The sequence below is a fragment of the Lepidochelys olivacea genome (assembly GCF_965140295.1).
Source record: "Lepidochelys olivacea isolate rLepOli2 genome assembly, chromosome: 7".
Classification (NCBI taxonomy): Eukaryota; Metazoa; Chordata; order Testudines; family Cheloniidae; genus Lepidochelys; species Lepidochelys olivacea.
Window position 1 is genome coordinate 35,341,638 of NC_140417.1, and position 23,930 is coordinate 35,365,567.

General features: G+C 40.0%; 1 protein-coding gene across 1 annotated transcript in view; it reads left to right on the forward strand.

Annotated features, from left to right (window-relative positions):
* Nucleotides 1-18,633, forward strand: part of WNT7A (Wnt family member 7A) — a 49,349-nt gene extending 30,716 nt beyond the window's left edge. The window contains exon 4 of the mRNA XM_084635651.1: nucleotides 17,712-18,633. Within this exon, the coding sequence (XP_084491777.1) occupies nucleotides 17,712-18,191 (480 nt within the window). The 3' untranslated portion in view covers nucleotides 18,192-18,633. The remainder of the gene's footprint in view (nucleotides 1-17,711) is intronic.
* The last annotated feature ends 5,297 nt before the right edge of the window (nucleotides 18,634-23,930 follow it).

Below are 23,930 nucleotides of genomic sequence, written 5' to 3' on the forward strand. Positions count from 1 at the left end.
TGGTTATGTTGGTGAGAGTGATGAGCTTTCAAGCTTACACAGATGACCTGAAGAAAGGCTCACCTACCTTATCTCTCTAATGTCCTGGGGCGAACACTGCTACAACAACACTACATACTATAAAGGCTGCTTAAGAAGTTTGTAGCACAGTGGAGACTAGAATCCTGCGCTCTGCAAAGCCATGAGCTCTGAGAATGCGAAATGCAATCCAGACATACAAAGGACTTGGCACTAGCCTAGGCCATTCAGATGGGCTAGAAAGGTTTGATTTAATGAAAAGAAGTGCACAGAAATCTGGAAGCAAGCAGTTTAAAACCCACTCAGTAAAAAACCAGCATATCATCTTGGGAAAACAATGGCAAAAGTTAAGATGCCTGTTGTGGAAACATGAGAGAGTGACATGCTCTTTAAAAGGCTAACCTGCAGAGTATGCGCTGTGAGAGCTTGTGAAGGAGCAGAGTCTTTGCACAGCCAGGAAAAGATAAGACCCATATTGCCAGACATAGAGCTGAAGATGAAATGCCCATTATAATTCCGAGCATTCTACTAATCAGCACAGAGTAACAGGTACAAGTACTGTTAGATGACTGTGTAGCTAATATTTCCTGGCACTCTACTAATGAGTACAGAGTAATAGGTACATGTACTGTTACATGACTATATAGCTAAAGTGGGAATTAATGCCAGAACTATCATTTGTGTTTTCAAAAATGATGTACTGAAAACTTGTGCACAAAAGATTTGAGGTTTTAGAAAAATGATCTGAGTAGAAACATATTCTGGACTTCACTTTAACAACATATTCAGATTTATCATCATTGGGTCATAAATGGTTAAAAGCACTTAACACCTAAACTGATCCAAGGTATCTAAAATACCTAATATTCTAAAAAGGTTAGATGAAAAATATATTGAAGTGCTTGCTCCTATAATGGCTTTAGTAAAATGCTAAGTCACATATGGCTGCAGAGGAGATGCCAGATTCATCAAGACCAGATATTGAAGTGCTTGCTCCTGTAATGGCTTTAGTAAAATGCTAAGTCACATATGGCTGCAGAGGAGATGCCAGATTCAAGACCAGAGCAGTGCCATAAGTCAAAAGCAGGGACTGTTGCAAAATCTTTAGGAGAACTGGTTAGCCAAGGTGTCCTGACATTTTTGGAACCTGCAAAGCACACAATGGACCAAACTCCTTTAGAATTTGGTCCATTGTGGGCATACAGAAAGAAGATGGCAGTGTCCACATTTGCAGAAACTATGAAGTAGATTTGGATCCATTTCCAGTGCTAAAAACAGAGCATCTTTTTCCACTGCTAGAAGGTGGCAATATTAATGAAATTAGATTTGCCTTAAGCATACTAGTAGGTGAAACACAATCAAGAGCCTTTAAATATCTGACCATCAATATTCTTATGGGGCTATTTCCATATGGCTTTTCCCTGGAGTGGCTAGCACATTGGCTATATTACGACATATAAATGGTCCAGTATGAAAGTGTTTAAGTGAAGTGATCAACCATTTGGATGGCATACTAATGAAGGTGACAATGATGAAATTTATTTGAGGAGCTTGGAATGCATATAAAAAGAACCCAAAAGGTTTGGTTTACAGGGTTGTTTTTTTGTTTTGTTTTTTTAAAGGAGAAACTTGCCTTTTTTTCTAGTCAGGAGACGTAAGATAAATGATGCAAGTAGAAGGGTTAAAACCGCTTCCAGAAAAAAAAAGTGGAACAGTTTCCAAAATAACTATGCCTAGGCATGCCACAGTAGTCAGATCCCTAGTTAACTGGGTGACACTTTATATTTAAGGTTCCTTTTGTAGATGGTTTATACAGGGCTAATAAGTGATTAATAAATGATTAATAAAATAGATGTTGTAAGCATATTACAGGCATGAGTGATATGTATTATAGATGGGTATACGCACACCAGTACAAGATGTGATAGGTAGTTATAAGCCATGATTGCAAGCAATCTATTGTCCTGTTAAACTCTAATTGATTAACCCTTTACTAAAAGATTATTTATTAACCCCTTATAAGCAATTTCTAAATTGAACCTTAATATAAAGAGGGGCCATTCATTTTATTTGGGAACTTTGCTATCTAACATGTCTACAGTAGTAAATAGAAAGACGTTTGTTAATAAAGAATACGAGTACTTGTGGCACCTTAGAGACTAACCAATTTATTTGAGCATGAGCTTTTATTTGAGCATGAGCTGTAGCTCATGAAAGCTCATGCTCAAATAAATTGGTTAGTCTCTAAGGTGCCACAAGTACTCCTTTTCTTTTTGTGAATACAGACTAACACGGCTGTTACTCTGAAACCTGTTAATAAAGAATAGTAACTGGGTTCGGAATGAAGAAGGTAATAGGGCATTTGAGCACACCAAGAATTTATTAATATGTACCGAGATGTCAGTACATCTGAATCCCAAATTAGAACTTTTAGCATGTGGTGTCCCACCTGTAGGTATAGATGCCATCATACCACATAAAATGCCTGTTGGGACCAAGACAAATTAATTACAGATTCTGTAAGCAAAACCAAAACACTAAACAAACTTTTGTTTAGAAAAAGAATCTCTGGGTATTATATTTGGAATCAGGAAATTCCAGGTACTTATGCATGGGAGGAAATTTTCATTGACAGCAGGCCAGAAGCTCCTTGTTAAAATTCTTGGCCTGAAGAAGAGTATGCTAATCTTTGTAACCTAGCAGCTGCTGAGATAGGCTCTGATGGTAGGATCTTATCTCTGATAAGTATAATCTATCTGAAAACATGGAAGTGCTGATGTATTATCCCAGTTGCAATTAGAGGTTGCAAATCCTTTAAAGCCAAGTCCAATTTTTAGAATTTTTGTTTTTGGAAGAAGTTCCTATTTCTGCAAGAAGAATGCAGCAGTGACAAAGAGCCAGTTCTTAAACTAAATTAATTAAAACTGCATATTTCAGAGGGTGATGTGAATGTTTTGTATGGTGAACATACACAGTGTGGAAAGATGAACTCACAACAGAGTGACTCTATACTGTTGGGTTTCTGTGCGATGACAATGAAATCCTTGCAAGTCACATTGTTGGAAAAATTGCATGAAGGCCACACTTTAGCTAAAAAAGCTAAAGCTGTCACTGTCACTATTTTTTTAAAAGCCAGATTTGTATCAAGATATTGAGTTGGTGAGTGTACAATGTGATGTATCACCACAGGCCCATAACGTGCCTACTCCTAGATCCCGATATCTTTGGAAATACGATTTGAACCCATGACAAAGAATTCATGTCAATTTTGTAAACCAAAAAGACTTGAGCCTAACTGGGTATTCTTTCCTAAAGAATACTCTTGGAGATTGCAGGGGAGGAGACAGGAGAAAATTGAATAAAAGTGTCATTTAAAAAGTAATTAGTTCAGGGACATATCTTCTGACTGTAAAAGTAACGTTAAGAGATAAATACATCAGTAATTTACTGTGAAGTATAAAATGTTATTAGACTCCGAAGCTTAAAAACACTAACTCTGTGAATGAAACGTGAAGAAATACTGTGCCTTTTCCAGATTCAGAAGATTTATTTCCCTTTATGGGCAAAGCAGAGGCTTGACAGTCTGTCAGTTTTGCCTTTATCAAGACACTGTCAGAGACAGTGCTTCCTAACTGAGAGATTTGGATAGAAGTAGCCGGGAAATCACCTGAAAAGTCTGAATTATAATGAGAAAAAATACACTAGCTGCATTTTTGGGATATATATGCTTTGCACAGTTTTATTTATCCAATAACTGGAGGGTTAATTATCTCAGTTCATGCACACAGGTACATGAGCCTCTGTGAGTTATATTGGTTAGAAATGTTTGGAACCAATAAGAGGTGATATTACTTTGTAACTAGTATTCTTGCCACTACAGGGTTTAACTAAAATAGCACAAAAGAGATGTTTTCTGATGAGCTGTCTGGAAATTGGTGAGGCTGTTGTTTTTGTTTCTATCACTCTTTGGAAGTCATTTTCTTGATAGCTTAAGCATTTGTTAAAGAGATCTAGTTGGGTCACTCATGATTCTTCGATGTAGAACACCAGCATCTCTTAACTCAAAGTACTTGACTCCCAATGGAGAAAGTTGCAAGGAAGATGGAATTCAATGGAAATCAGTCAACAATCAAACACATCACTTTGTGGACATTCGCGGCGACAAGAATGGATTCCAGTTGTGTCATTTCTTGCTTCCATTACAGTCTTTGCACAATAATGAGGAATGAATCATTCCCTGCAACTAAGATTGCAGTGACAACTGTCAATGACAAGACACAGGAATATTCCATTCCTAGTAGAGTAAGGTTGTAATTAAACCTGAATAAGACAGAACTTTCATTCATTCTATTCTCAAACTCATCACTGTAAATAGGTTTATATTATTACAGCACATTTTATCCAGAAGTACCTTCAAAGCACTTCATAAATAACTTACAGAAATGTGTACTATACATTCAGCAACTTTGAGTGAAAAAGCACAACTATCCTGCCTTATAATGGTAACTTCACACACTACTAATGGAAGAAGCAAGTCTGAAAGCAAAACGTAGGCTAAAGATTCCTCTCTTGTGGCCCACTGGATTTTTGCCTGTACTTGGACTGCAGTACTGAGCTCCTAGGTCGAAGTGTGCACTAAGAAAGTGACTTTTTAAACCATGACCATGTCTTTGCTTTTCTTACGTCTTGCAGAGTACAACACCAGTCATTTATTTTATAGATGATCTATCTGTGAACATGCAGCAAGGAAGATAGATCAAAAGGTAATAAGTTGTTATGGTGATGTCAGGTATAATTCCAGAATATCACTACCGTCATCTTCCTTGCAAGTTAATGAAAGTTGCCTCCAGGTTAGGGGAGTTCACCTAATCTGCTTTTTTCTTTTCCACATCCATCATCTTTTCCTTCATTTTTGGCTTGAACATGCCATCCATTATCTCTTTGGAGACGAAGGTAATGCACAGTAAGGCACAATCTTATATCAAAAGGGAGATGGACTAGATAATATAATGTTCACCCCACAACCCAAACACCTATAATTTCATGACACCAGCACTTTTTCCAATCAGTTTCAATGTCACTTCATGAAAAAGCCAGTACTTTAGGGCAACAGGGCCATTTAATCTCATATATTGCAATCTATCATCTCCACAAAGCGTCAGAATTTTGCTTGGATGAGAGCAAGCGACAATCCCAAATAAAACTTTCCTTGTGTCATTGTCCCATTTCACCCAGGACATCATACTTCTGGTTATGTTTTATAATACATGTAACTATGTATTGAATCGTTCTATGGTTTGGTTACCTTCTAGTGATTGCTGTTGACAATACTTTTAGCCCATGGCAGAACAGGTAGTTTCCTCCCAATGCAGCACAGAAATCAGATGAAATAAATAATCAGATAGTTGCTTTTTCCTATTAAAATTAAGAAAAAGCTGGAAAATTTAGATTTTTTTTTCAAAAGCTGTTTTTCCAAGTACCTTTTTATTACTCTATTTTTTATATTTCCTATGTGATGACACTTATTTGGCACTGCACTATCTAACCTAATCTAGGTGATAATGGATCTTCCTATGGTTATTTTTTAAAAACAAACGGTTGCCGTTTAGCAACAACAGTGATAGTTATGTTTTCAAACATAATTCCATTTTCTCTGTGAAAATATTTGGATTAACATTTGCAGTCTGTAGATTCTGACGTTTAAACGAAACTGGTGCCAGCCTTGGAGGTAGCTGGTCTTTGATATTCACCAAGAACAACAGTAGCCACTGGTTTGATATAAACAAAATTCGAATTTTCTTTTCTAAAACTACTTGTAAGTGCAGAGATGTTTTATTTGCAACTTTATTTTAAAAGCTTGATTGCCAATAAAGTAATGGGGATAAGTAATTTGCAATGCATTTCCTGATACAGGAACTCATGTAGTCATACTGGTAAAAAGGCTTGAATGCATAATCATGAAATACTTTTGTTATTAGTCCAGAGCCAACTGACAGAAGAAAGGGTGGTTTAAAATGTTTGCCATTAGATTGCAAGCTTAGTCACTGACATTCACCTTAGGAGTATGTTTGAAATCCAACCTTGAGCCAAGTGATTAAATCATTCATTTCAAAGGTCCTAATTAAACAAGCTGAATTTGTTAGTTTCAATCTACATTTTGATGGACAGTGGGTGGCAGCTGAGGTCTGTTCATATGATATCTAAAAGGAAGCAATCCAGGAGACCACTGTGTTATCAAACATGATAGAACTGGAAGAAAGGAGGGAAGGGGAAGTAAGAATCTTAATATATGGTTCTACTCTGAAAAGGGACTCAAATATGGAGCATTCTATGTTTATTGTGCCTCGGATTCGATATCAGATTTGCTCAGTTATCTACAGGTGTTGCTGAGATAGAAGTAACTGTGGGCATAATATGGCAAGCAGCATCTTGGTGAAGACACCTGAGAACTTAGGAATCTAGTTTGACCTCTGGGTCCAAAATTATGTTTTCAGGGTTGTCGGGGGAGGGGGGGGATTAAGTACTGAGCAAGTTTGATACAGAATCTTTGAGACATATACATGGAATCCTATAAGGCCATTTTTATAATCACTTTTCAGAATTGAGCAGGGCTAGAAAGCATTATACCTTGGGGGGAAGGGTTATCCCCAAACTGGCTAGTGCAGGGTTTTTTCCTCTGAAGCTGCTGGTGCTAGCTGTGGTCACTGACAGGACATTGGACTAGATAGATCCCTGATCTGATCACGTATGACAGTTCCTATGATTTGAAGGAGAGGGTCCTGTCTTGTGGATTAAGTCAGGGAGGGCATTCCATGCACGCATTTAGGAAGAATGGGAGAATCTGTGTCACTTACTGTCCATATTCTTCAAAAGTGATATTGTTTCTGCAGAGTTCTATTCTCTTTTCAAAACTATTCTTTAAAACAATAACTCACATTAATGGGTCCTGTAAAGTGTATTTTCTTCCTCTCTTTGTTTCTTTGGTATCAACAGAGGTGAAAAAAAAATCATTTAGAGCAGTGGTTCTCAATCAGGTGTCCGGGTCCCCTTAGGGGGCCTTGAGCAGGTTTCAGGGAGACCTCTAAGCAGGGCCAACATTAGACTTGCTGGGGCCTAGGGCAGAAAGCTGATGCCCCACCACATGGGGCTGAAGCCCGGGTCCCTGAGCCCTGCCACCCAGGGCTGAAGCTGAAGCCTGAGCAATGTAGCTTTGTGGGGGGCCCCTGTGGGGCCCCAGGCAATTGTCCTGCTTGCTACCCCCTACTGACAACCCTGGCTTTTATATGCAGAAAACCAGTTATTGTGGCACAGGTGGGCTGTGGAGTTTTTATAGCATGTGGGGGAGGGGGAGCGGGGAAGGAAGGAGGAGCTCAGAAAGAAAAAAGGTTAAGAACCTCTGATTTAGAGCATAGTAGTCCAGTGTGGTATTTATCATCATCACAGGAAAATCAGACATAGGATAGTCTAAAAAAAGCAGTTTCACTACATTCCTCCCAACTTTTCTCTTCAGACTTCGTCTGTGTCCTTCTGGGTATTTTTCCTCTTTTTTTCTATACAGTGCTGATCAATAAAATATACAATAGCTCTTCTTCCCCAATGACATCGACCTCAGGGAGAAACAAACTACATTTATTTGAATACTACTCAATTTTCCTGGGCTGACAGCGACAGGGGGTAGCGTGCCTGTGCAATGACATTAGTTTCTTTACTTGTTTATCTCATGCAAATACAAAGCATGTTTGGAAAACAGTTATTATGGGATGGCGACTTTTCCATAATGCAAAAGCAAAGGGATGGTTGATATCCAAGGGTAACACATGTAAGATTAGGGTGTTGTGTTTTTTAAACCCTCGTCAACTATGTATAAGAAAACTCTGGAACTCAGCATGGAGGCCAAGAATCAAAGCCATCATATGACTGCATAAGCCATGAAAAAGTTACACGGAATACCAGTCTTCACGTTTAGGCTCATATGGAGGTCATCAGCTAGAATCAGGAAGAAATCTATTTGCCCTTCAGAAACAGACCATTTATTATCAAGGTAGGATTATTTATTGGGTGAAATTCTTGAGTTATGTCCCAAAGCAGAAAATACTGCACCTTAGAAAGCACCTCTTGCATGGTCACTACCAGGCGTATGTTTCGTCTATCAATAGTATTCTGGGCGTCCTCAAGGACAAGTGAACAATGGTCCTGCTTGATTTTGTTTAGCTGTCTTCTGTTCCTAGCGTAAGATTGACTCTTATGGGTGGTGGTGGGGGTAAAGATGCCACATGACCTTGGCATAGATGATTGGCAGTTTGCCAGCCACTTTCTGTTTGAAACTGAACATTCACCTGCAATCAATGGGGTTGACTGTTCAGAATTCTTGTTGTAATATTTCTTCTGTAGTAGTCGGCTGCCATATTAGTTTTTTGCTAACAGCTTCAGGGGTAATGGCCTTTAACTCAAGAAGATTGTTAGATGCTGAAGTCCTTTCCCCCCAGTTTACCATGGAATTTCAATTTAAAATGTTACTACATTACTACAGGTTTCAGAATAGCAGCCGTGTTAGTCTGTATTCGCAAAAAGAAAAGGAGGACTTGTGGCACCTTAGCGACTAACACATTTATTTGAGCATAAGCTTTCGTGAGCTACAGCTCACTTCATCGGCATCCGATGTGTTAGCCGCTAAGGTGCCACAAGTACTCCTTTTCTTTTTACATTACTACACACTGTTTTGCAACAGCTCCCTTTTAAAAAAGAGAGATTTAGTAGTAGTCCACTGAACAGAGATCATCTTTCCTGGTTAATTCAACTAGATCTTTGCTAACCTTGGAGCAAGGTTAATCAAGTAGTTTCAGTGCTCTTCCAAGTTGTTTCAAGCAGATTTCACACTTATCTTTGATAGCAGCATTCATGCCTGGCCAGAAATTGACATCTCAGGCTCTCTTCATACACTGCTCAATGGATAGAGGGGTCTTGTATACAAAGCTTAGCATTTATGACGTCATGCTGTATAGTACTATAAACAAGATGTCCTTCATACAGAATATGCAACAGCTTAATCTGTATGGTTCAGATCCACAAAAGCACTTGGGCACCTAAGTCCCAGTGGCAGGTGCCACTGCGATCCACAAAATTGCCACTTGGCTGCCTGCTAAACTCACTCAGTTCCTAAATTTTCAGGGTCAAAGTTCCCTAGGTGACTAAGTTTCTGCCTCTGGGCATGTGCATTGCTGCCTCACTCTAGGCTTCCAGATGCCCATCTCAGAGCTTAGTCCCAGTGCAATCCACAAAAGTGGGGAAAGATGGGTTCAGCAGTGCCTATCTCACCTGTGGTGCCCAATCCAGTAGCCCGTGCTCAGAGGCCACCCAGTGGGTCAGGTCCCATTCAAATTCTGGCTGGGGGAGCAGGTAGTGGTGCCCACCTTATAACTTTTAGCCCAATGGTTAGAGTACTCACTTGGGATGTGGGAGATCAGGTTAAATTCCTCCCTCAGGCAGATGGGGAGAAAGGGTTTGAACAGGGATCTCCTCCACCTCTCAGAAGAGTGCTCTAACCACTGAGCTATGGGATGTTCAGATATAGGGTTCCCTCAGTCCTTCCTGTTGAAGCTGTTCCACTTTGGTTAAATAAAGAGTCATTGGTGCAGGGGGACTGGACTTTGGTCTCCCACCTCCCAGGTGTCATTCTCCCTCTCTCTCTCTCTGGTCCAATTTGAACAAATGCCTTTACCTTTCTTGGTTATGGTCAAACTCCTCCGAACCTGATTGTCACACATTGTATACTCTCTCATGGTATTGCCAATGTTTTTACCCCAAATCAACAGATCCTCAGGTATTATTTCCAGATCCTCAAAGGTCTGGGGTACGATGCTTTGATACACTTCCTGTTCAAGGCAATCCCAAAGGGAAGTTGCTCAAACATATCTACCACAGTGAGAGTTGAAGGTACACAGTTTTGTACTTTCAGTATGAAATTGGACCTGCCAAAACTCTTGGCATACATCCCAAACTTAAACAACTCTTACATTTGGAAGCAGAGACATGATCTTATTTTACCATCTGGCTAAGCTCCCATTACTAATAGGACTTTATCAGGTGTGCCACCAAAAATATGTGTATCATATATTTATATTGATGTACTTATTTGATCTGTAATGCAACCCATGCTGTTAAACCCCTCATCATATTGTTTTGCCTCCTGTTCAGGTAAGTTATACCCCTGTTTGATCACAGGCATGTGAACTCTGCTCTTCAACTCAAATACACTTGTCTTTCCCTGCCATTATTCTAAACTCTGAGTGAAACCTGTCCTTATGTAGGCATTCTAGTGTGGCTTTGCCACCGAGCTCATTTTATACCAGCTACGTGAACCAAGCTTAGTTTTAACATTGGGTGGTCACTAATCTTTTTGTGTGTATGCATTCTGGGGTTACAGCACCCTGCTCCAGTATCTAATCCAATGTCACCAACCCAACCTGTTGTAGAAACTTGATTTGTAAATGTATTTACAGACTCAAAGAACTGTTTCTGCCTTATCATTTTATTCTGAAAGTGTATGTTTGTGAATCTATCTTACCGTTAAGGCATCACACTTCTGCAAATTGAATACGAGCCAACAATGTGATGCAGTTGCAAAAAAAAAACATTTGGGACATATTAACAAGAGTATCATATACAAGACACAAGAGGTAATTGTTTTACTCTACATAGCCCTGGTGAGGCTTCGGCTGGAGTATTGTGTCCAGTTTTGGGCACCACACTTTAAGAAAGATGTGAACCCATTAGAAAGTCCAGAGGAGAGCAACAAAAAATGATAAGAGGTTTGGAAAATCTGACCTATGAGGAAGGGTTGAAAGATTTTAGCATTTTTAGTCTAAAGAGATTAGAAGAATGAGGGGGAACCTAGTAACTGTCTTCAAATATATAAAAGGCTGTTATAAAGAGGATGGTGATCAACTGTTCACCAAGCATAGGACAGATAGTAATCGGCTTAATCTGCAACAAGGGAGATTTAGGTTAGATATGAGGAAAACCTTTCTAACTGGAAGAATAGTTAAGCAATGGAACAAGTTACCTAGGGAAGTTGTGGAATGCCCAACATTGGAGTTTTTAAAGAACAGCTTAGACAAAACACCTATCTGGGATGGTCTAGGTATACTTGGTCCTGCCTCACCATGAGGGGATGGACTAGATGGCTTCTCAAGGTCCCTTCCAGCCCCTACATTTCTATGGTTCTATGGAAATGCTTGCTCTTATTGCATGGATGACAACACACCCCTTATGCTTGACCCCCTTTGCATCATCTTGTGATTGCCCTCACATTTATAGTAAACAAATCTGGTCTCTGCTATTTGTTTGCTTTTATTTTTAGGTGGTAGTAGTCATTTTTAATTAGATGCATTTCAGGTTTTTCACTGCTTGTTAACTCTTATTTGTGAAGTACAGTTTTCACTAGCTCTGCAGATCTCCACTGCTCTTTTCAAAGTCAGGTCTATTTCTTTTAATAACCTTGCTTTGCCCAGATTACCAGTTTCAGCACAAATAATTTGGTCTTTAATTAGTTCATCTGGTAACTGGTCAAATTTATATGACTTAGCTTTATGACATCAGTCTGTAACACAGGGTATGTCTACACTTGGAGCTGGGAAGCGATTACCACTTTGAGGAGACATATTCACTCTTATTGAGCTAGCAAGGTAAAAGCTGTGGTGGAATGAGGAGCATGAAGAGCTAGACACCCTGAGTATGTACCCACCTGCAATGCTAGGTACATACATGGGGGAAGGGAGGCCTAGCCCCTCCCATGACTCCAGCCACCAAGGCTATACTCTATTTTTAGCACATTCTTGAGCTGAGCTAGTGCAGGTATGTCTCCTCAAGCTGGGAATTACAACCCTAGCTGAAAGGTAGACATACCCATAGAGATCAACAGTCTCTTCTGGTATGTGGTTTCTTGTAAAGAAAATGTCTCTTTCCCACGTGACATTCTTGTAAGTACTTGTCTTGAAGTTTCTGAAGGATTTTGTCTAGTGGTTGGCTTTACCCTTCATGGTCCCACTAGAAAATTATGTAGATCTCCAATATTTCTGGGTCTGGCACATGTAAATTGTGGGTGAGGTAGGGTTGCCCAGTTTTCGACCAGAACACCCTGTCAAAAAGGGACCCTGCTGCCTCCAGTCAGCACTGCTGACCAGGCCGTTAAAAGTACAATTGGTGACACAGCGGGGCTAAGGCAGGCTCCCTTTCTGCCCTGGCTCTGCGCAGTTCCCAGAAGCAGTGGCATGTCCCCCGTCCAGCTCCTACATGTAGGGGCAGCCAGGGGGCTCCACATGCTGCCCCACCCAAAGTGCCGGCTCTGCAGCTTCCATTGGCCAGGAATCACAGCCAATGGGAGCTGTGGTGGCAGCGCCTGGGGATTGGGAAGTGTGCAGAGCCACCTGGCCATGCCTCAGTGTAGGAACCGGAGAGGGGACATGCTGCTACTTCCAGGAGCTGCTTGAGGTAAATGCCGCCTGGAACCTGCATCCCTGACCCCCTCCTGCACCCCGAACCCCTGCCCCAACCCTGATCACCTCCTGCCCTCCAAACCCCTCAGTCCCAGCCCAGAGCACCCTCCTACACCCCAAACCTCTCATCCCCAGCCCCACCCCAGTGTTTGCACCACCAGCTGTAGCCCTCACTTCCCCTGCACCCCAACCCCCTGCCCCAGCCCAGAGCCCCCTCCCACACCCTGAACCCCTCATTTCTGGCCCCACCCCAGAACCTGCACCTCCAGCCCAGAGCCTGTACCTCCTCCCACAGCCCAACCCCCGCCTCAGCCTGGAGCCCCCTCCCATACTCCAAACCCTCTGGCTCCACCCCCCCCAGCCCAGAGCCCCCTCCTGCACTGTAAATACCGCATCCCTGGCCCCATCCCAGAGCCCACACCCCCCAGCTGGAGCCCTCACCCATTCTCACATCCCAACCCACTGCCTCAGCCCAGGAGCCCCCTCCCACACCTTTGACTTCTCTTTTCTGGCCCCACCCTGGAGCCCGCACCCCAAACTGCAGCCCTCACCCCCTCCCGCACCTCAACCCCCTCAGCCAGCCCGCTGAAAATGAGTGAGTGAGTGAGGGTGCGGAGAGCGAGCGATAGAGGGAGGGGGGGATGGAGTGAGCAGGGTTGGGGCCTCAGAGAAGGGGCGGGGCAGGACCTCAGAGGAGGGGCAGGGTAGGGGGTGGGGCAAGGGTGTTTGGTTTTGTGCAAGTAGAAAGTTGGCAACCAGAGGGTGAGGGAACGATTTCATCCTCTCCAACTTCTCTCATACTACTTGCTTACTGTACAGCAGGTAAGTTTTGCAACCACCTCCTCCACTTTTCTGCCACCCTCTCTTCCAGATAGAGGGTGGCTTCATTTTTCCAATGGCTGATTTTTTTTCCTGAATGCCATGTAATAAAGGTACACATAGGAATACTTGTAGGAGACTGGTATATTTCCTGGTCCCTCACGTGACATCAGCCAAAGTTACAAAAGATTATACCCCGGTTATGGCAGGGATCAGAGTATGCTTTGACTGCAGTGGCTACATACATTCCTTCAAACACTGAGGATCCATATTTCATATATAGAACGGGGCCAGATTCATCTCTGCTGGTAGAGAGGTCCTCTCCAGCTCAGGGGTTATATTTAGGAGTCCCCAGAGCAGGGTACGCTGCAGAAACCCTGTTGGTGAAGGCTGCTCAGGAGGTATAATGACTTTGTGAATCTTATGGCCTGCCCTACTCACTTTTTGGGTGACTTTTTGCCACCAAGGGCCTGTGTCCTAGTTTGTGCTGACAGAGTAAAGCACTCTCAGTGCATTGGTGTCACACCAAACTCAGGATCTTGCATTGTCCCTGAAAGGTAGGCTATATTGACCCAGTAAAACTGTCCCAGAACAGTGTATCAATGGATTGGCAAGTGAAATTGTGAAAAATAAACTATTTTAAAAAAAGAAAGTATGGAATTCCGACTAACTTTGGTAATAGAAATGCTACAAGATCTGATCTGACAACATATTATAGAAAAGTGAGACATGAAATTAGTTCTCATCCTGTATATTTTCCTCCTACTTTTTTCTTCTTTGTCCATTGTTTAAACTCCACATGGAAGTGCCCAAAGATGGGATAGCTGCTGGTAATATCACCAGAGAGTACTTGTGCAGGTTTTCCTTTCCACACCCTTTTAATGTAAACTATTTCCCAGAGGCTAATGGCGGGTGAGAGAAAGATCAACAAATACTGACAGTTTACTGTAGGAACTTGAAAAAAAGTGGGCAAAACTAAAAACACTCCCTTTGTCAGCAATTAGCACAGTCCCGAGCATTCACTGGTACACAACAGATGTGCCTTCTGTGGCTGATAATGTTAGGTATGGTAAGTGAAGAAACAAAGGACAGAGGTTTGCAATTAGGCACTCCCCAGACCCCAGTATTTTAAAGCAAATCAAACTATGGTAAATTAATTCCTAGTCTAATGTGAAAAATATGAGCCACTAACTAAATCTTCAAACAAACAGATCCTGACTTCCCCAAAATATGGCAACTTGACATTTTTATATTTATTTTTTGTAATGGAGAATGATGGGCTTTTAAGGGTAAGCTGCTTCCTTTGAGCAGCAAACATGCAGTGTGAGCTCCCGGAGGCCAATACCTTTGAATTGCGTCCACACTAACCCTAATTGGAAACGACGATGTCGATTTCAGCGCAAATCCCCTCATTGGGGAGGAGTACAGAAATTGGTTTGAAGCCCTTTATGTCGAAAAAATGGCTTCATTGTCTGGATGGGTGTAGGGTTAATTCGATTTAACGCTGCTAAACCTGACATAAACTCATAGTGTAGACCAGGCCAAAGAGAATAGCTCCACACCTCCTCACCAACTACTTTAGGTAGCCACATATCACCCAGGTCTTTCCTTGCATTTATGAAGACAACTGAATTACTGGTGGGATATTAAGGTAACCTGAAAGCATAAAGGTGCCACTGTATGTACCTTTTAATGCAGGACAAATAACCCAAGCATCTGACATCACAATACTACAGTGTAACAGACCACCATATTGCAGAGTTTTGCTTTGTTTCAGGTAGAGGATAGACTGTATACAGAGTTATGTTTTTGATTGGTCTCTTGCCAAACTTGCTCGGTAGTGGATTGGAAGCAGCAGCAGGAAGAAAGGGATAGAGGAGAATAATCTATAAGAGGGATGGTGGGTTGAAGGTAGGAAGAGTGGATTAGGAGGAAAGACAGAGGTGGGATGGGAAGTGCACTTGCATTTGCAAGTTACAATGGATCACTTATGGAGATATGTCGGGATGAATTTGGCACAGTGACTCTAAACTTGCCCCACCTAGATGATGCATAAAAACACAAAAAGAGTTAGCTTTTTCGTCTAAACTTACATTAAAAACAACTAAAAGGGTACCATCAGGTATGGCACAACACAAAAATAATTGTTTTGTTCTTCTAAAAGGAACCCATAATGTTTGGGTTCATTTACTATTATTCAAAAGTATCATGTTCAAATGAAGTCAGGTCTTTTTATCCCAATGGCTTGCGCCCAGTCCTAACTGAGACCAGAAAACTTCCTCAGCTAGTTCCAGCTGGCATCAAGATATGTCACACAGAACAGCAAGCTCAACACATGGCATAGATCCTTTCAATTGTTGATCCATTGCATCAGCTTACTCAGCTCTTTCCAACCGAACTGTTTATTCCCTCAGTGATCACTGTCTGTAAACGGGATGTTACTGAAAGGGAACTGAGGCTATCTAAAATGTAAACTACATTTAGGGGGGAAAAAACCTCATGACTAGATTGATAATAAAACATCAATTTCAAGACAATTTGTACTATTCTGGGATGGAGGATTCATGTGAGAATTAGTACAAGGCTATTAGGCCTTATTATTTTTCTTGCCACTCTGAATATTTGCACTAGGTTGCAAAACCAGCCTCTTGAACAAGACAAGTTATCAAAATGAGAAATGTATCACAGATCACCTCAAAAAATGGATACATTACAAATAAGGCTGAGAGAATCTATATTATTTTCAGGTTGCTGAGCTCTGGCTCCTTTTTTGTCTCCCCATCTAGCTCCTTGGTGTACTACCATTATGAATGACTGAGCAATAACAATGCAGTAACTGAATGAGTAAGGAAGTATCTCAAAATAACCAAAATAATCCATAATGTAAGCCTAAATTTAAGCAGAGCTGCAAAGATGTTCAGATGCAGATCTGAATCTAAAAACTTTTCCAGATCTGGATTTTGGTCCATCCATTAGATAGATCACTGCTACTCATTAAATTTGGATCTGGATGCAAACTGTCCCATAATTCCCCAAAATGTGATCTATTGTACCCTAAAATTATTGCCATCGTCTGTTCAGAATTATACTCTCCAGATACTTTACCAATCCTGGCATCAGTCCAACCTCATTGACTTCCATGACAGTCCAACACATGGAACAAAAGCGAGATCAGGCCATATCTAATATTTTTTGAACTCCAACTTTTCAATGTTTGGAAAATTCAAACAAAAACACAAAAGCCTAGTAACATTTTTTTTGGTAGCAGACATGCAATACTGTTCCAACTTTCCTCAGAAGGCTAAGCAATAGCACTTACTATACGACCTATAAAGCTACAGTATATAAGAACAGTAAGTGTAGCACCTATACTTGCAATGCTTAAAGTAGCCTGATTGTTTCCATCTTCAGTAGCCCCAACTTGCACAAGAATTGGTCTGGTCAGCACCAGATATTAACTAAAATTCTGTGGTTGGGATTAAGTAGCACACAATTTAAGAAGCCCACCATTTGTGTTGTGATTTAAGACTCTCCTAAGTACACAGCAAACCTTTTTTTGAACATATAGAGTTTACATCGGAAGAGAAATCTACAATTGTACTACAATGAAGGCTGAGAATTTTACAGACTAAGGGGTCTTGTCTTCTTCTCCACATGGAGAATAGACTTGAGTACCTGGCACATAATAAAACTACTACATAGGAAAGTAATGTATAGATTTTCTTAGATGTAACATTAATATGAAGCATTTATGTGTGTATGTCTATCTATACATTACCATGAGGCGAAACTGGTGAAAGTTTTTCTGCAACGTTTTTTACTAGCTTGTTTCATGCCATTTTCAGGTCTAAATACTGGAATGGAATTTATTTTCCCAGTTTGGTTTGCAAAATCCATTTGTAGCAAAAATCATTGCATTTTCAGAATTTGGTACATATGAGATTCCATGTGAAAATACCATACTCGAGGTGTGTTATTTGTGCTTCTCTGCAACTCCCCATCTTCTTGGCATATGCCAAAATTGCAATATAGACACATCAGGCTGGGCACAGTATAAACACATAGTAAGCAATGGGAAGACCACAGTTGGTGGTTAAAGACACCATTTTTGCTTTTGTTTGAAATTGGATAAAGTTCTCCTCTCTGATCAACATGGGGTAGGGAGGGAATCAGTTGACCTCAATAGGCGTTTGATGCCTGTGACAATTACACAGCCCCAGCACGTGAGATCTGCAGCCAGGGCGGTCATGAATTTTGACCTGGGTTTAGTAGCCGTTGCTATAAAGAGCACTTTTGAGAACAATAGTTCATTACATCCGATCAATGTCTCTTTGATGGAGTCTTATTGTTTTAACACAGTCTGTGTTCTTTCAAATCTAGATTCTTGAAGAAAACATGAAATTAGAGTGCAAATGCCATGGAGTTTCAGGATCTTGTACGACTAAGACATGCTGGACAACCCTTCCTAAATTCCGGGAGCTAGGCTACATCCTTAAGGACAAATACAATGACGCAGTTCAGGTTGAACCGGTGAGGGCGAGTCGCAACAAGCGTCCAACCTTCCTTAAAATAAAGAAGCCACTGTCCTACCGCAAACCCATGGATACAGATTTAGTGTACATCGAAAAATCTCCCAACTACTGCGAAGAAGACCCTGTCACTGGCAGCGTGGGAACACAGGGCAGAATGTGCAACAAAACAGCCCAGCAGTCCAATGGCTGTGATCTGATGTGCTGTGGTCGAGGTTACAATACTCACCAGTACTCACGCGTGTGGCAGTGCAACTGCAAATTTCACTGGTGCTGCTACGTAAAGTGTAATACGTGCAGCGAAAGAACAGAAGTGCACACCTGCAAATAGCCGCGTGGCTGGCGAAGGTGACGCCGGATCCTTAGGCATGAATACATTTGCACATGAGCTCAACAGAACTACTCAAGCCTGTAGCAAAGGCCCCGCTTCCTTCCAGAAGAAAAGCTAATGAACGGAGCTGTCTTTTCCTTTCATGTTTCAGTACCTAGGTGGCTACACATTAAAGGCTTGTATAAATTATCCCCCAAACCAAACCAAAACAGAAAAACAAGCCACCCTGACGCACAAAACCGAGGAAAAAAAAATCACCTCAGCTAATCTGCACTTCCAAAGCTTAATGCAGGGGCTGCCTTATGAAAAGAACACCCAGTCAAGTGAAAAGAAAAGCAGTACTTGTGGCACCTTAGAGACTAACCAATTTCACCAGTCAAGTGAAAAAAATCTGAGAGCTTGGCAACTGACTCTTTCGGTTTGGAAAAAGATGGTTAAATACACAAGCTACTGTGCATAAGGGATGGGTTGGGTGGGGGAAACAAAACAAAACTTTAAAATGGTCTTTGCACAGGATGGGGGTGACAATGCCCCAGTGTGAATTCCTACTTAAGTGTGGATTATGCAGATTTAGGTTTCTACACTTGTGAAAAGCTTCTGCTGGTCTTGCCTGTCTTTCCATTTCACACAATTTGCTACAGCAAGTAGAACTGTTGAAGTTTTCCATAGACACTGGTTTATCTGCCTTTCTTTTTTTGTGCTGCAGATTTTAGCACAGGGATTTGGGACATCTGGGCATAATAATAGCAATATTTAACAATTTATTCAGATAAAACTAATATTAATTTATTTAAATAAAAAAGAACTCTACAACATTTTTGGAACTATTCTGCAATTAAAGTAGATAGCTTGCTTTCTTTGTGGAATAATTATTTTGTAGATACGGCAAGGAAAAAACTGAAGCTGTATATATTATTCTTTACTTGGATATTTCTACTAGTTGGATTTGCAGGATATTTTCTGCAGTACTAGATGTTTAAGTACAAAAGCAGGCATCTTTTATAATTTTTTTCTGTTTGCTGCTAGTTGTCTGGAAAAATCAAACTGGTAGTGATTATAATCTCTTTACAATACACTTTTTTTTTCCAATTAAAGAGGAGCATTATGAAAATCCAGTTTGGAATACATCAAAAATAAATATGAAACTCCAGACAAACTTCCACCTTTGGAAAATGAACCATAGGATAAGAGTATATTTTGTAAGAGACTATTTTTATATGAATATTTTATTTATACTATGTCTGCTTGTATAATTCTATAACCTGTACTTTTTCCTCAAAACAGGCATATAATTTGTAACTCTTAGGCTATTTAACAGATAAAGGCTGATTAGTTTGTGGACACAACAGCAGCAAGCAGGATACATTTAGCTGCAATTGGTAGATGTGTCAAAATGCAGAATGAACTTTCTCTCCGGATGTGTGTACAAACTGGCTCTTTTCCTGCAGTTCAATTTGCAGAATATGCAAAACAAGAACAGGGTATGTAGCATCAATTTTGTCACATGGCTTGAATTCATGATTGGTATTAACTGGATGCTCATTTTTCCCATTCAGAAAAAAAATCTGAATTAGCTTCCCACATGCGTCAGTCATTAAACTGTGGTGTTATGACTAGCAAATGTGCTGTGTGTGCTGTCAGTTAAACCTCTATATTGTGTTACTGTCAAATTTGATTTTATCAGTGGAAGACTATAGACTATGACTGTAAAAACTAGCATGACACACATCGCCTGATTCTCATAGATAAGATACAAAGCTTACAGTTTTTGTTCAACTGGTTTTGGCATTTGCCTTATTCTTTCTCTCCAAAAAGTTCTGAGTCAAAAAACTCAAACCACATTTAGGCAAACATTAAACAATCTATTTCTCCAAAGTCCCATTAAGTCCTCCTTGTGCTTTCTTTTGATATTTCCTTTCTCATCTGGGAAACTAGAAGTGATGTGGGTGAGTAAATAAATATTCCCACTCCAGCTGGAATCTTTTTGCTTGCTTCTCCTGCCTGAATCATTTAAAGCCTGACCCACAGTTCTAATTTCAATGGTGGTTTTGCGTGAGTAAGGAATACAGGACTGTGCTCTTATTGATATCACATGTTCCAATGTTTGGGACATATGACAAACACTTCCACCGTTGAGAAATGTGAGATCACTCAGTCAAAAAGGTCGAGACAACTGACAAAAAGGGAAACAAACAACTTATCTAGGAGGCTGTGCTCTCCAATGACTCCCATTGATATTAATAGGTATTAGAACAAATAGATAACAAGCAAATTAGGAATGGGTCTGATCCATTGATTTTTGTAGGCGTTTGCCTGTACTAGGACTGCAAGGTTGGGACCACTTGAGAAAGGAAATGATGGAAGTAGTACAATATAATTTTACAGGATTTGGGTAATATAATGTATTTTCAGAATTGCCCTGAATGCAGACTATTGTTTACATATACACACACACAAAATACCTGCTCCTTACAATGTACAATTAAGATTAAGGATATAGTGTTTCTTTGCAGATCTGCCATTTACCATGTTACAGCAACTCAGACACCAATATATGAGATATCAAAGTAGAAGTCGGATAAGGTTAACACAGTTTACTTTCAACCTTATGACTTGTCAACATGACACAAGTTAAAAGTAGTATTTTTTTTATAATGGAGCTTATATTTTTTCAGGATTCTAAATTTTGTGTATTAAAGATTGAAAATGGGACCTAAAATTCAAGAATATACATACAATATGGAGATTAATTACAGTTATATACATGGTTTAATAATGCAGATCTCTGATATAGTTAATCATGGGGCAATTTTTTTTTAGAGTATGCATTGGCTTTCATTAAATAGATACACAACACAGTCAACAGTTTGTTGTTCTTCACTGATTACAGTAATCTAACAAAGTGTTATTTTTGCAGTATGTTTTGACCATAGGAAAAGCATTCTGTAAAACTGCTGCTTTCTGTATATTTCGATACATTGGTGATGCACAGCGTACAACTAGCACATTAACTCTTAAAAGACAGATTTCTTTAAAGAATTTTAATCACAATAATAAAGAACTGGATGGATATACAAAGAAAATCTATTTATTTTTATTGCAGAACTAGAAAAGAGATTGATTAGCTTACCAATTCTTAAATGTTTTGCAGTGGAAATATTCTCATTTGTGAAATCAGTTTAACATTTACATAAGAAACAACACTGGCCCTGACATTGTTCCTATATTTGCAGTTTTCTGGTGGTCCAAATATTAGGAAGGGTGTCTTTCATCTGTTTTGAAGTTGAATTTCAAGTTAGGAATACTGCATTTGACAAGTAGCCCTACAAGTTCAGAAATGAGGAAAATGTAGAGCTGCAGTCTACTAGAAAGTGTCTGAAAGTTTGGCTACATCTTACCAGATAAGAGAAAGTTGGCTCATCTGAGTCAGCCATGAGTCCGGAGTTAATTAGCCATTCCCTAAATTTGACTGAATGGCATGAAGAATAAATAGGCGAAAGAAAGATTTATGATTTTGTAGATATTTTTTCCCCAAACAGTTTGTTCTTTGTCCTCAGGGAATAGAAGAGCTCTGTTTGTACTTGGTAAATAACCACACAATGGGAATGAAATGCATACAACTGCAGAGGAATACAGCCTTCAATAGAAAAATTCATCTTTTCATTTCTACTAAATGAGTGGAGTGCTGGATTGATGTTCACGTAAATAACCTGGGTAATGTTCAGAAAGTGAACATGTTCAATATTGTAAAAACAGTAAGAAAGTTAAGAAAAACATTTGAACAAGGATAATTATGAGTTTGGAAATTTTAAAAACCTTACTTGACTTATACTCTTTTTTTTCCACATTGGAATTCCATTTTGTAAAACTGAAAATAAATTCCAAGTGGAATTCTAAAGAAAATTAAAAAGGATTCCATTAATCTATTTCACTTCATGGCCCTAATTTTTTTTTAAGTTGACAACTATCTTGATCACAGTTAGCTTGCATACTTGGAAAAGTACTTGCATAAAACAAGAATCCATCAATGACCTAAAGTTTTCTTTGCCATGTTTGCACAAAACTAATGGAGACGTATCTTTCAACAGTGATAATTAAACTGAAAACCTCCCTAAAATGTAAAGTTAATTGGCTCATTTGGTAAATGGCAAGGTTATTCTGAGGTTGCACAGTTAACTTGAGACAAGGAAAGATACATATGAACCATCTCATGAGTACAGGATTTAATAGTATATTTCAGAGATTATAAAACTGTTTAAGCAAAACTCAGTTTTAAAAGCCCATTTGTATGGTTAAATTTGGAAATGGGGCAGGCTTCTGTTGCCCAAATGAAAATTCAGTATAAATACTTCAGATAACATTTGTACATTTAAATAATAGACATTTGGAAAGACCACAATGGACACCCAAGTTGGTATGCTGACACAGCAGCACACACGCACCTATAAAATAAGATTAGTTGCACACAAGTCCCCCAAATCTATTGTTGCTAGGACTATTCTGCGGAGTGTATGCATATGAACCTGCCAGAACTGGGATAGCAAGTTCTGCCATGTGCTTCTGCTGCCAATAACAAAGTTTTCCAGCATATGCACTTACATGTAGTGCAAACTACAACATAGCTTGCAGTATTTAACATAGTGGGTTTTATCATGCATCATGCCGTACTGGCCGTGGCCTATAGAATTCTCCTAAATTCTAAAACACTCAACTGAGTAATGTTGTGTGCAACTTTCAGAATATGATGCCTCCCAACTGGTTAACAAGGGATGTTTTCCTCCAGGAAAACATTAATTCGGAGTGTGTGGGAGTTCTTCTTAAAGGCATATTTTCTAACACTGAACAAAAATTCAGAGAATTCTAACTTTGGGAACAAATGTTAATGATATATTGTAAGTTAATCAACGAAGAGGTACAACTGGAGTTAAGGTACTCCTTGTTTGAAGTAAAGGTGCCAGAATCACTCAGCTTTGCAATTCTCTCACTCTTACCATTCCAGATACATTTTTAAACCATTGAGACTATTTCTGATCATGCTTTTGGAGTTATGTGAAAGCACCAGTTATTTCTTGTGTATTCCTGGATTTGATCTACAGCAAAACATTGAATAGAGGGGGGCTGTGTGAGAGAGCGATCTCCCTAATTATTGACACATGTTAAGTTTCAAAATAAACATACTGGATGTGGGATCTGCAAAATGCTCGTGAGTATCTTACAAGAGAGATCACACTTCTTATTCTGTGAAGTATGGCACCCTAAGTTGCCTGTTTTCTCCACTGGCTGTCTGTTGTATCTCCTCTGATGACTGTATTTTGGACAATGAAGCCACCATATTACCACCTTCTTCGGCAAACCAACTCCACTGGAAGAAGCTATTATTTTTTTCTGGGGGAAAGGGATGCCAGATTTGGCTGCGTGCATGAGAGAGCAAGTAAGTGGGGTGGTAAGAAAGGATACAATCAAAATACCCACTTCACCTGTGAGCACCTTCATGTTTAGATGCACCTGAATTTTCTCCAAATGGATAAGCCCAGCTCTAGTTTTTATGCCTGCTATACTCAATCATCCGTTTTCCCCTCAATCGGTAATGTAGACTGCAAATACCACTTCATAGTCCCAGGTTAACTGACAAGTCACAAGCCTCGTGCCACATAAACCTAACACTACTAGTTACAGGTCATAATCTTATTTTAAAAAACGAGATATGCACAAGTGTGCCTTGGGATCAATGCATTGTGC